General features: G+C 36.0%; 1 protein-coding gene across 7 annotated transcripts in view; it reads right to left on the reverse strand.

The window, feature by feature from the left end:
• HNRNPR (heterogeneous nuclear ribonucleoprotein R) overlaps positions 1 to 11,761 on the reverse strand; it is a 29,708-nt gene extending 17,947 nt beyond the window's left edge. For 3 of the 7 annotated variants that reach the window (XM_039854397.1, XM_039854394.1, XM_039854396.1), the window contains exons 1-5: positions 11,605 to 11,761; positions 8,287 to 8,452; positions 5,921 to 6,039; positions 5,186 to 5,293; positions 3,059 to 3,172 (exon numbers count right to left, since the gene is read on the reverse strand). In XM_039854397.1, coding sequence (XP_039710331.1) covers positions 3,059 to 3,172; positions 5,186 to 5,293; positions 5,921 to 6,039; positions 8,287 to 8,443 — 498 coding nt within the window. In that variant the 5' untranslated portion in view covers positions 8,444 to 8,452; positions 11,605 to 11,761. Of the gene's footprint in view, positions 1 to 3,058; positions 3,173 to 5,185; positions 5,294 to 5,920; positions 6,040 to 8,286; positions 8,456 to 11,604 lie in introns of all 7 variants that reach the window. The other 4 variants (XM_039854395.1, XM_039854398.1, XM_039854400.1 and 1 more) reach the window with 4 other exon arrangements.
• Positions 11,762 to 14,901: the final 3,140 nt, after the last annotated feature.

Genomic DNA, 14,901 nt, shown 5'->3' on the forward strand with positions numbered 1-14,901 from the left:
CTACTGGGGTTCTTCCATTATCCCATTTACTTGCTATATTGCAAACATGGAAGCTCTTCCTTATACACATAATTCAATTCAGGCACTACAAAGTCATATACTTTTAGGTTTCCATTAAATAGGTCTCTGTTACTGGTTCTGTAATACCTCCATTAGTGAATAAAACAAAGAATTAGATCTCAATCTACCATTTCCTTTGAATCCTTCAACAGAACACCAGTTCTATGTAGCTTAAACAAATAAAAGCTTACCATGTAGCCATGATCTCCATGGATGTTACATTTTTGTTAATGCAGACAAATAAAAACAGAATTTGTTCCCCAAAACAGTTTTATAATACCAGCTGAAGACTATGCAGATATTATAACCAGATTAGGTCTGAGAGCCATGGCACACTAAAAAATACATCCCAAAATTAATACCAATCATTCTTGTATATTTCTCATCTCAAGACAATGCTTGGTAACGTCTTGCTAATAATGAATGCTCATTTGTAGGATTAATTTACAGTAGATTTTATCCAAAGATAAACCACGAAGTCTTCTTATAACTTAATTTTGTCAGTCTCAGGAACTGACCCTAATTTCAACTTCCTCAATCAAGAGCTAAAAAATTTTAATGACTGTAATGAAACAAACAAAACAAAAACCTAAACCCCAGAGGATCAAAAAATATCAATTAAAACCAATTTATTAAATCTACCAGAAACCCAATATATTAAAAACCTATTTTTCTGATTTTTCAAAACTTTAATTTTCAACAAGTACAGGTCAAATCTCAGGAAACTTAAATTTATGAGAGGAAGCCAAAACTTTACACTGTGATTCTGTTGTAATAAATTGTATGACAAGAGTGGCTTAGGCTGATCTCATACTGGGATTCTGCTACAATACCTACTGTATGTAATTATATCTAATATAGAGAAAAAAATCTTCTAAAGAAGCAATGCAATTTAAAAGAATGTATACATATTTTACAATTAGCACTGTAATTATAAAATTGTTTTTAACCAGATACCAACTATTTGTTTCTAACTGGATACTCAAAACAATTTCCTATTAAATTGTTCGGATGCTTCCAGTAAAATCTTAGAATACTAGCAAAGTCTTTCTTTATCTATTTAAAGCAAAGATAAAATAAGTCTCCAATTAATGAGCTCATTAATGAAAGCAATCAAATAGGCTAAAAAAAAAGTTCATTTTTATAATTATGAAATAGATAACAACCAATTTTACACGAGGTTGTATTTTGCATTGGGAAGAATATAACAGTATTATATAGACTTAATGTTTATTCCTAAGGATTTTATAACTAGTTGAAAAAAAACAAAACTAAGATAAATGTTATAACTGATAAATACTAACATGGATATCATATGCTGAATGGTATACTACAGATAACTTTTTTAAACTGTATTCCCCTCTTGGAGGTATTGTAGGCTGTCTCAAAAACAAGGAAAAGGCACTTTAATTATTTTATATGAGGATTTAATTAAAAAAAAAATTCTGATACTAAGAACAAAATTCAAAACCATTAGACAAAAATACATATGCTGTACTAGTCTAAGAAAGCTGAACTATATTTCTATGTTCTTTAAAAATAAAATATAAATGTAGATTTGAAAGGATTCACTACATAGGCAGAAGATAAAGGATAGCAGGGAGGGGGAGTTAATGAGGGGACAAAAGTGAAAAAAACGCAAAAATATCATTCACTTGTACACTATGTTTTGATGACATTCACTCCTATAAGGAACATAGATGGCTTGGAGCCCCAATTTCAACACTATCAATAATTACATAACATTAAGTAATTCAGTTTTTTTTTTTTAAAAAGAGACTAAACAATCATATATAGCTGATTCAGGTATTAAAAACACAAAAAGCTTAAGAGCCCCTTTACATTTTCTTTAAATATACAGAAATAGAAAAAAATAGACTATTAACTGTAATGTTTAAAAGAAATTCAGGAAACAAAGACCAGTGAATGTAAATTCCACTCTATATACAGAGAACACAACCAGAATTAGTTCTGATACAGATCTAAGAAATTATGTTACATGGTGATGTCTTTGTCTAGTTACGAACTAGAAATAATCTGCTTTTGGCTACCTGGAAAGTTAAGTTTTAACTTTTGAGAGTGTTACTGATAACAGTTTAAAATGAGAGAGTTAACTTTTAAGATTTCTTACAATTCTAACATAAGTAGGAGATATATAATACCACCCAAATATTTAACTGACATCATCACCTAAAGAAGCTACACCCATTACTTTGTTTTAAAGAAAATCCTATAAAATTATCATTTAATCTAGTTTAAAATTTAAGTTACAAAGCCACAATTTTAGTATCCAAAGAAAAAAACTGTAACCAATCATTCATCAAATATTGTGTGCCTACTATATTGCTGCATTATGCAAGGCACTAAATACAGACAGTTGAAACACTAAATCAGAAAATGTCCCTGCTGTAACAGAGCTTACATTTTGGCCCATAGTTTTCTCCATTTAAAGGATTAAAATAGGCTAGCATAAAGGCATATGAAGAAACCTTTATGAAGGCACAGATGAAGGATGAATTACTTCTTTGTTCAAATAAAAACCAATGTGCTCAACCTTTTATTCCACACCCTTCCCTTGTAAAACCCACTCCCATCAATAAATCTCTCAGTAAATATTGAGGACCCTCTATGTGATGGAGGGGAGGGAGGGTAAAGGAGAGAGTAAAAGCACTATTCAAAATCAGACATAAAACAAAACCAAAAAAAGAAAAAACAATTGTTTCTCTTGAATACCTCACCCAAACACCTAAAATGGTGTGTTGCTAGTCGCATAGTTTTAGCAATCAGCTCCAAGAATTCTACATTCTTTTACAAGGTGTTTGAGTAACTACTAGTCACATGATTACCTTTGCTTATGATGGCAGCAAAATACAGATGGATATCCAAAAAAATAATAGCTAAACTTTTAAAAAAGAATCAAGTATTTTTCCTAATTGCACAACAGAGAGAATAATCTACACACTGGAAAGATTTTGGCAAACAGCTGAAGAACACTTACTTCTGTTCCAATTCCAGGTTGCATGCCAGAATACACACTGTCTGGTGGAGGACCACCATACTTCCTCTGTCCTGTGGTTACATCCAGAGTATAACCAGTCCTCTCAAGCAAGGCCTAAAGATAATTTGTACAACTGTTTATTCTTGAATAATATCACAAATCAGTATATTAATATTTTCCAAAAGCACCTCAACTCTTAGGCTATGTATCTTATAATTAGGTTTAAAAAAAAAGTCAAAATTCACACTGGTTCTTCTCACATATTCCTCCCACTTTATTTTACTTCTCCTTTCCATACATTTAATGGAAAGGGTTATAGGCAAATTAAGTCTCTAAGGACACACCTTCTTCTGTTATGAGAACAGAAAAATGGGGCAAGGGTTATTAATAATTCAACACATGCTGAACCCAAGCTACCTACTCATATTTATGTAGCACAGTATTCCTCATTTTGCACCCCCTCTACTTCAATTAGACTTCTTTCCTTACTTGTTCCCTTCACATACCATACTTATATCCACCAGTGATTCTTTTCAAATAAAGTGTTCTCTACCCTTAAAAAAATTGTAAGTCCTACCTCTCAAACAGCTTCTCTCATTTACTATTTCTCACATCTTCCTACTTTCTATTATACTCAAACAATTTAACTTCTACTTTGTTTGATCCTTTTGCTTTATATTCCTGCTATACCATAAACTCTGTAAGAACCAGACCATTTCTCATATAGCACAGACTCAAAATATTTGGCAATACCAAATGAATACAAATCAGGTTTCAAAAAGCAAAAACCTCATGTTTCCTGATTTCCAACCTTCCTCACAATATAATATTAGGTATCAAGAGGAATTGCAGAAAAGAAGATATTGTCCTTGCCCTTAGGTTTTGTTAGTTTATATAAAGGGCCTACAGAACAAAGCCACATGGGACAAAAAAAGAAGCATAATCTACCTAGAAAGGGAAGAATTCTTACACCTCAGGTTTTTAAAATTATACAATGTCGAAGCAACAAGAGATTTTAGACACCATCAAATTCAGTAGTTTTCAAAAATATCTCCATTTTTTACCTTTGACTCAAACTGAGCTACTCTACTTTTTTGTTTGTTTATTTTATGTCGTTCTACTTTTAAACACAGAAATACATGTAATATATAAAATATACATAATATGTATATTACACATTTACTCATGGTGGTACTTATATAACATGTAATACACACATATTACATATATTATACTTTATCAAGAGTAAATAGCTTTAGGGACATAATATAGGACTATTCAATGAAGTTATGTTTTTTGAAAAACTATTAATATGAAATGGAATTTTCACATATTTAATTATTTTTAAAATAGTAATAAAAGGATTATCATTTTACAAATGAGGGGGAAAAGTTATAAAAAGAGCTCTATATAAGCTAATTATATGACGGAAACTACAAGTTATATTTCCTATCTATGTAAAACTGTACAAACTTCAACATTAAATAACTATTTCAAATTGAAAAGTCTATTACTACAGCAAAACATCAATGTCCATCTAAGGAATTAGGTTCACTGGTCTTTCACTAAAAGCCCCATATGTACCTTTCACAGCAGTGTATCTAAATAATAATAATAGTAACAATAATATCTCATAGTTACACAGTTCTTACAACATTCCAGGTATTATTCTAAGTGCTTTACATATTTTAATTCCTTTAATCCTCACGACAACTCTATGACGTAGGTACTATTACTATCCCCAGTTTACAAATAAAGAAACTGAAGTAATAAAAATTCAAAAGGAGGAAAGCAGTTATAAAAACACCTCTTTATCAAGAAAAAAGAAACAAAGTAGTATGAAAGAAACTGAACCAAGAAACATGACTGAGTCAACCCAAGAAACTATTAAAGGAAGCGTCAATAAATATATACCATTCATAGACCAAAGAACAAGAAATAAGGGAGAGTCTAAATTAGAGTTTTCCACCAAATAACTAAATGTTTGCCCCTCAAATTCTTAAGTAATTTTCCCTAAATTATTACATTTCTAAACACTAATTTTAAAAAAAAAAGAGAACTATAAAAACCGTTTCTAGGAAGTAAGCATGCTATCTCATCATTAAATTCAATTTTGTCAAGTTTTACCTTGATCTTTGCTTCATCGGGTCCCTTTGTAGACTCTTGCACCTTGCTTCCCTGTTTCTCCCTTTGCCTGTAAGTCTTCATAACTCCACATAAAAATGCACTTTTGTTCTAGAAGAGACAAGTAATTCAATGAAAAAGAATTACTAAGAATCACTGAAGGGTCAAATACATAATTAAATTTACATTTCTGAAAACCAGAATTTTAACAAAATCTTTACTCATTTATTCACTCAACAAATATTTGCTACGTGGTTACCATGTGCCAGAGACTGGAGCAGAAAGCAGTAAAGACAGCCAAGGCCTCTTACCTTCTACACTGGCAAAAGTCTTCCATTTGTTGATATTTAAATGCATATGAACTATCTTTGCCATATGTTTCAAAACTATTCCCCCCACCTACATATTTTCCACCAAGATAATAAAACAGGATCAGATAATACAAAAATCTTTAAGATCTGAGTAACTTAAACATGTAAAAAACAAGTAAAATTAGCAAACCTTGGCTTTGATTTTAATTTTTTTTTTAAGTAACTTACTATAAACCAAAGAGGGAGACTTTTACTTTATACCTGTGTTTCTGAAAACTTTGCCATCAGCAGATCCTTTTTTTCTTTAATTTTTTAAAAGAAGCAGAGGTAGTCATAAACAAAAAATACCACTTCTCCACAGGAAAAAAATAGTAAAATAATTTCAGGTCATTAGTTGTTCAAAGACATTTCTGAGTAATGGCCTCACCTGAACATGTGATAAGTCACTTTCCTTGAACTGTTGTAGTACAGACAGAGCTCCTTCTTCATTAAATTCCCTGAGAGCATCAATTGCTCTTTCATCAAGATCGACATAAGCTACCAATCCTAAAAATTAAAAGGGTAACATTACTGCAACAAAAGATTAAACTGCTATCAATATTTAATCAAGAATAGTTACAGTAAATACTATTACTACCACACTACATTTTAACTTAACTATATGCATATAGACAGCTATACAAATACTATATAGAAAGGTCAAGAGTACAAACATGAAAATAAGAGATAAAATGTCAATACCTATAAACATGACTTTCAATCTGCACATCCCACAAAAAAAACCACAAAAATTCTAACTGATTTCCCACTCCCCAGAAGGTTTAAGCGTTGGAAGTTAAATTTGATGTACACACTGTACTACAGATTAAGCATTAATATAACAAATCCTGGTCGATGTTAGAGTGGTAAGAACACATTGTTTTTCTCAAGGATCAACCTTCAAATTATATGGACTGTTGTAGCTATTGCTACCCACACAAGAAGTGGGGAAAAAAATAAGAAAGAACCATTTTTACTAAATTCTTTCCGCTCTCCAAAAAGTGTCAAAGGCTTTCCTTCCTTAGCACTAAAGATAAAATGAAATGCATTTGTTTATCTAATCATCTACTTTGCTGCAGTCAGAATGTGGAAAGGCATAATTTTAAACTTTTCTACAAATGCAAGTGCAGCTTGATTAATCAATTCTGAAAATCATATTTTAAGGCATTTTTTTGTTCTTCTGAAGTGTCAAGCTGAGATTTAAAAGATGCTGTGGCATTCACAACACTGTCAAAAATGACAATTTTTTTCAAATGGCATTAAGGATTTTACTGTGGACTTACACATAAACTATAAAGAAAATATACACTGCATTCTATACATGTAGTATATTTACACACAGAACATCTATTAAGCTTAAAATACAATTTAAGTCTGTTAAGTGTTATATTTCTCTCCATATACGTATAAGGAATAGATTTCAGAATTGATCCAAAGTAAAATAGAAATATTTAGCAGATTAAAACCCCCCGCGTCCATATGAACTAACGTCAAAAGTGACTCCATTTTGGTTAAAGCCAAAAACAACTTTATTCCGTAAAGTAAATACATTTTAAATAAATAAAATGCCATTTGCGAAGTTGCTTTTAAAAAATATTGCCATGATTTGTTTTAAAAGCTCAAAATGAGCATGTCTAAATAAATGGAGTTTCCTTACTTGAATATTCCATACCACCACAACTCAGGACACCCATCCGTCCACTCTGTTAATCCAACCATACACTCAAACCATCAGCATTTTATCAATAACAAAACACTCTACAAGAGAGCATCTCTAAGCAGATCACTGCGAATTCTCCATGGCAGAATGTCACAAAGTTCCTGAGGACTGATTTTCAAATGGGACCATCACTCAGGAGTCATTTTTAGAAGTCATTTTAACATCTGAAATTATCCCGAGCTTTTCAGATTAAAAAAATTTTTTAAGAACCAAAAAAACAGATATTTGTTACTACAGTACTTCAGACACATTTGTGAGACAATTCAGTTCTCTCTCCCAGAATCTGGATAGGCACACAAAACACTGAGGAAGAAAGTTTCCATCCATGGCCCCAAAGGGGAGGACACATTTATTTTTGAACAACATTCCCTAAGGGTAAATATTTCTCTCCCTCTTTAAAACTGCAAACCACTTACAACCAACTATATTAAGATGTTCAAATTTGCTTAAGCACTTAACTATGGGACTTCTAGATTTTAAAAAAAAAAAAAAAAATCAGCTGTTACAAACCAAACACTTCCAAAGTACTGAGAGATGTGGATTTCTGTCTATTAGAAACTAGACAGGCCACAAACTCTCAAGGAGTCTGACATTTATTGTCATTTCAGACAATACTGTCTAACCGGTCCTCTTATTTGCCACCTAATCAGACCTAAGCTGATTTAACAATCACTTTAAGAAGCTAAAAGTAGAAAAGTAAAAGCAAAATGATGACTGATTTAGATTAAGGAAAAAAAGTAAAATTTGGTATGCTGAAACATACATTTTAATTGGTGGTAAATCTAAGACAAATTGATGTACTGTTCTGAAACAACGAAGACTGCATATTCAACACTAAGAAGGCTTCAAAATAATGAGATAAGAATATCAAAGTCAAACCCAATATGCCCTCAATGAAGGGAAAGTAACAAACATTCAGCTCTACATAGATCAGAAACAATAAGTATTATTTAACCTTAAAAAAAATCTATAATATTCAAAGTGGTTTGCCCTCACTTTCATAACCAGTCAGAAACAAGAAATGCATATTATACCTGTCTGAAATATTTCATCAAGTCTTTCTGCCACCTTCTGTGGGAGGCCTGCCTCTATCAGTGTCTTGTAGTGTTCTGTGTGAGTTACACTGGAAGTATCCATTGGTTCTTCCTCTTCTTTTAACTGTACCGCATTACCATTCACCTGATTAGCCATTTTATTATGCTGCTGGAAAAAATTCAGGAGCTATATTACATTAAGCCAGAAATAACTAGTTTGTAGGACAATGCATGATTTATCTAAACTAATTTGTATACATGCTGCTAATAATCTATCAAAATATTTTATGCCTTTTGTGATGTATCTGACCTAAATTTGCAATAACAATCCTGTAAAACCATAGAAAATGTACATGGAAGCATTAGATCTTTAACGAACTTCATGTACACTAGAGTAAATAAAGGCTTGAATTTACTTAAGGTAGAATCGCTGATTAACAAAAGCAGCTGTTGTGTCCTGACAAGCATATCAACAAATCACCACAAAATCCTAAAAATCCCCTCAGCTCTCAATTCTTATACAGTTTTTAAAAGTTCGGTTTAAAAACATCATGAACACCCACAGACCACGGAGTCAAGGTTTAAGGACATTCAAATTTTCCTAGCTCTGCTTCAAATCCAAGATAGGTGTGAAACAAATACCCTGTTGTCTCTAGTTCAACACACTGGTGGTTTGGGTTTTCTCCATCTCACTTAAAACAAAAAAACTTGACATTATTTTTTGCTCTAAAATTAATGGACTATTCCCATTCACAGATTTAAAAGAAAAAATGACCAAGTTTAAAAGCTAAACAATTGTTTTAAGTCCACATAAAATAAAAAGTGAGCTAGCTATATAGTTGAGGTTGCTTCATTAAAAAAAACAATGACTACACATTGGATTTTTCATATAAGTAAAATAAAGCTGCGAAACATAATGAAGAATGGACAACTAACTTCTGAATAGTTTCAACAAACATTAATTAGGATAATCTTAGGTGAGATGTCTTAACCTACCCAAATCATTTTGTATGTTCAACCTGTATGTAATGCTGAAATGAACCAACTCCCTGAAGAGAGATTAACCATACAAGGACAGTCTCTATACCTCAAAAGATAGAGAATTAAAGTTAAAGTGCATTTGTCTGTGGTGAAATTATCATGTGATGAAGATAATAAGCAGCAGAATAAAGACAATGCAACGAATACCGAAATGAAGGACATGAAAGTGGATCTCAAGAAAAAGCCTACTTTTTTTGATGAAACTCAAGATAACTAGTCATCTATAAAGAAAATACAAGTTTCCTAAAAAGCACTAAAACTCGTAAGATAACCACACTTCCAGACTGCTTGTCAAACACTGTGCAATGCACCAGGTGCAGTTTTCTGACTTAAAACAACTTCATTTCATTTCAAAGTCCATTAATATTTTGAAGTTAATGAAAAAGGAAGACCGAGGAAGGAGGTAATAGAGTAGAAAAAGAGAAAAATGCAGAAAGGATACTCTGAAAATGAGATAAACAATATGATTTCTTATGATTACAAATCATTATTAAGATTTGATAGCCCGCTAATGTCTATACAGACGCAGATTCTATGATTAAACTCCGGGTGGATGTTCCACAAGGCAAGCCTTAAATTCCGATGAACTGGCAAAACAAAAACATTCAAAACTGGTACACTTCTGATCAAGAAACTATAGTGTAAGAGGAATACGTTTACTGATTAATACAACCTATTTCTATAAAGATTCATCCTAAAGTCCAAAGTTTTTGTGAACATAGTTTTTTCCCCATGCTCTCCCACCCTCAAGTACGACCATAATAAGATCATCGGAACTCAAAAGTTCTCATCACAAGACCCTTACGGTATTGCACCTGGAAATACTATTAGCCACAGAAAGAAGGCAAATTTTTAACAGAAAAGTTCGATGAACATCTGTTAAAGTGGTGTGTTTGTACGTGTAAAGCAAAGAGACAAGTTGCATATTAAGCACAAGATAGAAATATTTGACTATCATTTCACTTCAAAGGCTCTCTGCAAGTTGATTCTCAAATTGGTTGAAATTTTCAAAAAGTTTGTAAACTTTAACAAAAAATGTAAAATTAGATTCCAGAAGATACAACCTTTCAGATCAAGGAAAAAACCTCTCTCTTCAAGCCAAATACAATATGCTCATTTAAAAAAGACTTTTAGGTCACGAGAGCATTTAAAACTCTTGTGTCAATTCAACACAATGCCACACAGCCAAACCATATTTCTGATGCAGCAAATATACTAATGTGACTGGAGTTATTTGATCTAAGCATTTTTGCAAAAAGTAGAAATTTCATTAAGATTTAAAAGGGCTACTGGGAGATTAGGGAAGTCAGCACTAACCCCTGACTCTTTCTGAACATCTCTGTGCAAATTCTTCACTTTAAGAGACGGGCTGTAAAAGAACTAACGAAATGAAAACTAACGGTTATCTCAGGATTTCGGAGTGTCAAGCCCTTACCCTATGACTGACTCATGAAACATAAAATTCAGCCTCTTGAGGACAGCAAAAATCTCAAACAGGCAGTGTGAAAGGTATGGACCTTTCAAAACCCCGTGGCTTTAAGTTTTAAATTTTGGCAATACGGTCACCACCGTATAAAAAGAATCGCCTTTCCAATTTGGCACGCCTAAGATATTCTCAGAATTATGTATCTCAGGCGCCGCTTGTAAGGTTCGTGGCCTCTAATAGTCATTTTTTCCTTCAAATCTCAGCTCGCAGCATGCAAAATGGGGGAGGGGAAGGAGGCTTCCTATACACATCATCCTTTCAGCTTCTGCTTCCCACAAAAGTTTTCTTGGCTCAGGTAACCCGGAGTTTGCATCCCGCCCTCTGCCCACCCCACCCCCTCATGCCTGTCCCGACCATCAACACATCCCACTCGTAGCTAGGCCAGCTGAGACAGGAGCGAGGCGGCTCCGGCAGGGAGAAGCGATGGAGCCGCGGGCGCCTCAGGCTGCCAGCGCAGCCTCGCCGCATGGAGCGGCGGGCGGAGGCGGGAAAAGCACTGCCCACAGAGGCAGGCCGCGCGGAGGGCGCCCGGCGGGCCGGCCCGCGGGCCGGGGGTCGGAGGGGCGGGGGTAAGATGAACTAGGGCGAAGAAGCGCCTCGGCGGGGCTAGGCCCTCAGCTGTGCGGCCGGACGAGAACGAGGCCGAAGCCGCCCCCAGCCCATCCCCACCCCCACCCCGGGGCCTTGGAGCGAAAATGAAACTGGGGACCCGGCGCCGAGCCCCGGCCGGGCCGAGTCGGGTCTGATCGGGGCTCCCTGCCCCTCCCCCCACGGGCCGGCGCGAGACTCACCCGGGCAGAGCAGGGGCCGACGGCCAGGCCCGTGAGAATCAGCGCGAGGCGCTTTGAAAACGACTAGAAATGGCGCGCGCGCCACCCCCTGCCCCCCCTCATGGACAGAGACGCGATCCCGGCAGCACGCGGGGTTTCCCGGAACTGCTTCCAGGGACTCTAAGTGGTCGGGCAATCACGTCGCGCGACAGCCTGAGGGGCAGCCCAGGCGACCAATGGGAGCGAGAAGAGGCGTGCCACACCGGACGATTTGGGAGCCAATCGATGAAGCCGTCGGCTGAGCCAATGAGAGAACTCAGCGCCAATGGCTGAGGCGCCTCCGGGGCGGGGGTAGGAACACAAAGGGGTCTGTGGCGAAGCCCCGAGTAGAGGCGAGGCTGCGGGGCATTAGGCCCTGAGGGGCGGAGACTCCTCTCTTCTTGCCTGCAGCCGAAGCGAGGTCGAAAACCTGGGCCTCGCGCCGCGTGGCCGTCTCCGGAACCCCGCCCCCTACGGTCCGCGTCGGCCTCGCGGCGGCCCTCCCGCCCCATCGCTGGTGCCGCAGCGTCCCTAATCTCCCTCTAACGACGCGGCCACCGGCGTCCGCCCCAGACACGCCCACCGCCACGCGGTCGGGCCTCCTAGGTCATCTTTGGGAATCTAATTAGAAAAAGATTAAAGGATGATTTGGCTGGTCATTTGGGGAATTTCATGAGAAAATCATTCCTTGGAACTATCATAACACTCTCCCTCTCTGTCCCCCTGGCTCCCTTCTGCATTTTGTTGGAAGCATCTCAATGTGAGAAAACTCAAGTGGTCAAGACTCAAGCAATGTTACGCACGAATGATAGAGCACGGACCATTTTTCTCCGCAACAATGAAGCCAAAAGAGTCGTGCAGGGAAAAGGGCTAATCCCCAGAGGAGACCAATAGCCGTTATCTCTAAACTTGTTTCTCACTCTCCGCCCCTACTAGTTTTGTTCCTTGTCCTCACCTTAGTCCAAACCTGTCTCATCCCACAGCCCTTCCCTCCCTACTCTAACCACAGCTTCCAACGCCCCACCCCCTTTAGGGAGTGGAGAAGGTCACGCAGTGGTCTGCGGGATTTCCAGATACACTCAAACATCATTTGAATTTTTCAGACCCTATCAACCGAAAATTATTAAGTGAAAACCTACTACGTGCCCAGTACCAAGCTAAATGTCTCAGTGGATCCAAGTTTTGTATTGCGGGATGTGAAGCATACGAATGCTAGGTTCTTTAAGAAAAATATAAAATGATACGAAAATATAAATATAAAATGAATACAAATTTAGGAACAGTCTAGGCAGGACATGGTAAAAGTGAGGCACCTTGAAGCTTAAAATTTATTAACTTCTGGCTTAAGGGTTCTTAACCTATTTTGTGCTTTGTGACAGTCTGGTAAAAGGTATGGAAGGGTTTTAAAATAAAATACATAGCATTACAAATTTTATGTTGAAATACAATTAGGAAACATATTTTTAAAACAAATTTGTGACATACTACTCTGTTTTTCTTTATGAACACTAAGTGTCAGGATCTTGCGATGAGTCAAATAACTACTGAAATGTTAAAGCAATTAGAAGATATTTCAAGATATCCATAATAAATGTAACGTGAAATAAAAAATGTCTGTGATTTCTATTGACAATGAAAGGTACTGCTAATTCTACTGTGGTTTGTTGCCTACATTTACAGTAGGGAAAAATGCTGAATTTCAGTTGAACATTAGTGAAAATAAAGATTTTTTTTTTCATACCAATTGAAAGACTGTCTCTGAATTCCATTCAGAGACTCTTTTAAGTTCATTGGCTACAGGATAAGAAACCCTGGGCTGGATACTGTAATTAAAGCGATTCTATCACCCAATATTTTCCAGGATAATATTTAAAATATTTCTGGGATAATATTTAAAATATTTGACATAGTCCTCATAAGTATACTCTACCCTGTCAGACCATACGTCTCGAATTTTTTATTTGAAAAATATAGTCATCTGAGCTTGCATTTCAAAATAAATTGTGTGTGTACTCATAAATTGAATATTCCTCAAATGTTTATGGCATGCTCTCTATAGACAAATCGCTGTGTTAAAAGTAGGGAATATGAAATGAATAAAATACAATATCCATCCTCAAAGAGCTTACATGCGAGCTGACAAGGCAGGCTAAATATACAAATAAACATAATAAAAATGAATTGTTAAGGAGAGCTCCAGCTATATCCCTAATCTTTTGAGATAATACAGTGCAACTAAGACATTCCACAACTCTTCCCTGTCACACACTAAACCCGTGGTCTGAGCTGGTATGTCAATGAACGTGCTTTCGCTTCTTGAAACAATTACAGGGCACTAGAATATTCCAATTGAAACTTTGACTTTTACTATGACTTAAAGTGAACAGAGAATGTTTTAAATTTTCAAACCTTCTTACTGGATCCTAGATTCATCTTAGTCATGCTTGTCCCTTAGCCTATTCCTCAGACTCCAAACAAGATTACATCAATACAGTCTTTTCAAAATGCCTTCACTTGCCACTAACAAGGATAAACCACCTCAACCACAATTCAAAAGCACAGACAGGAGCAAGGGAAAAAGGAAACAATGTAGAAAGGAAGAAAGAGGAGAAAGAAATGGAAAATGAAGAAATACCATGTGTAGAATGTTAGTGGAAAAAAAGGGCACCAACAACCAACCAACTCCTGCTGACATTTAGGTACCAAGAGCCCTCTACTCAGCTTAAATTGAAATCTTCAGTTCTACCTTGAATTGTCTCATCGTCAAATAGAACCATTTATTTTCTTCATCAAACTTTAATAATTTTTATTATTTTAAAGCACTTTGCAAAACGGTGGTGTTCCAATCAAGGTTGACCAGAGCTGAAGGGTGTTTGTCTTTCATTTAAAAAATAAGGTGCCATGTGGCTGACTTACAATAGCTTGTAGTCAACTTATCTTAAGACCTTATCGCTCACCTGCTTTATTGTAATTTTTCTGGCATTTTTTTTCTTTTGAAGAAGATTATTCTTGGGCTGGCTTGTTGAATTCCCCTTCTAATTCTGAAATTCATCAAAGCTGTTTTAAATTAGAAAGAAAATGTATTTCCATCTTAGTGGCACACCATTTTAAACAACAATTACTGCCACTTTTGGAGCTCCTACTGTGTCGAGTGTTTTACAAATACTATTGCTGATCCTTACATGAAACCTTAAAGGTTAGTAATATTATCAGTATATTGAAGAAACAGACTCAGAGAGGTTAAAACATTTTTTCAAAGCCACATAGCTGAATTAAGAC

Source organism: Pteropus medius, unplaced genomic scaffold (genome assembly GCF_902729225.1).
Source record: "Pteropus medius unplaced genomic scaffold, Ma_sr-lr_union100, whole genome shotgun sequence".
In the NCBI taxonomy this organism is placed as follows: domain Eukaryota; kingdom Metazoa; phylum Chordata; class Mammalia; order Chiroptera; family Pteropodidae; genus Pteropus; species Pteropus medius.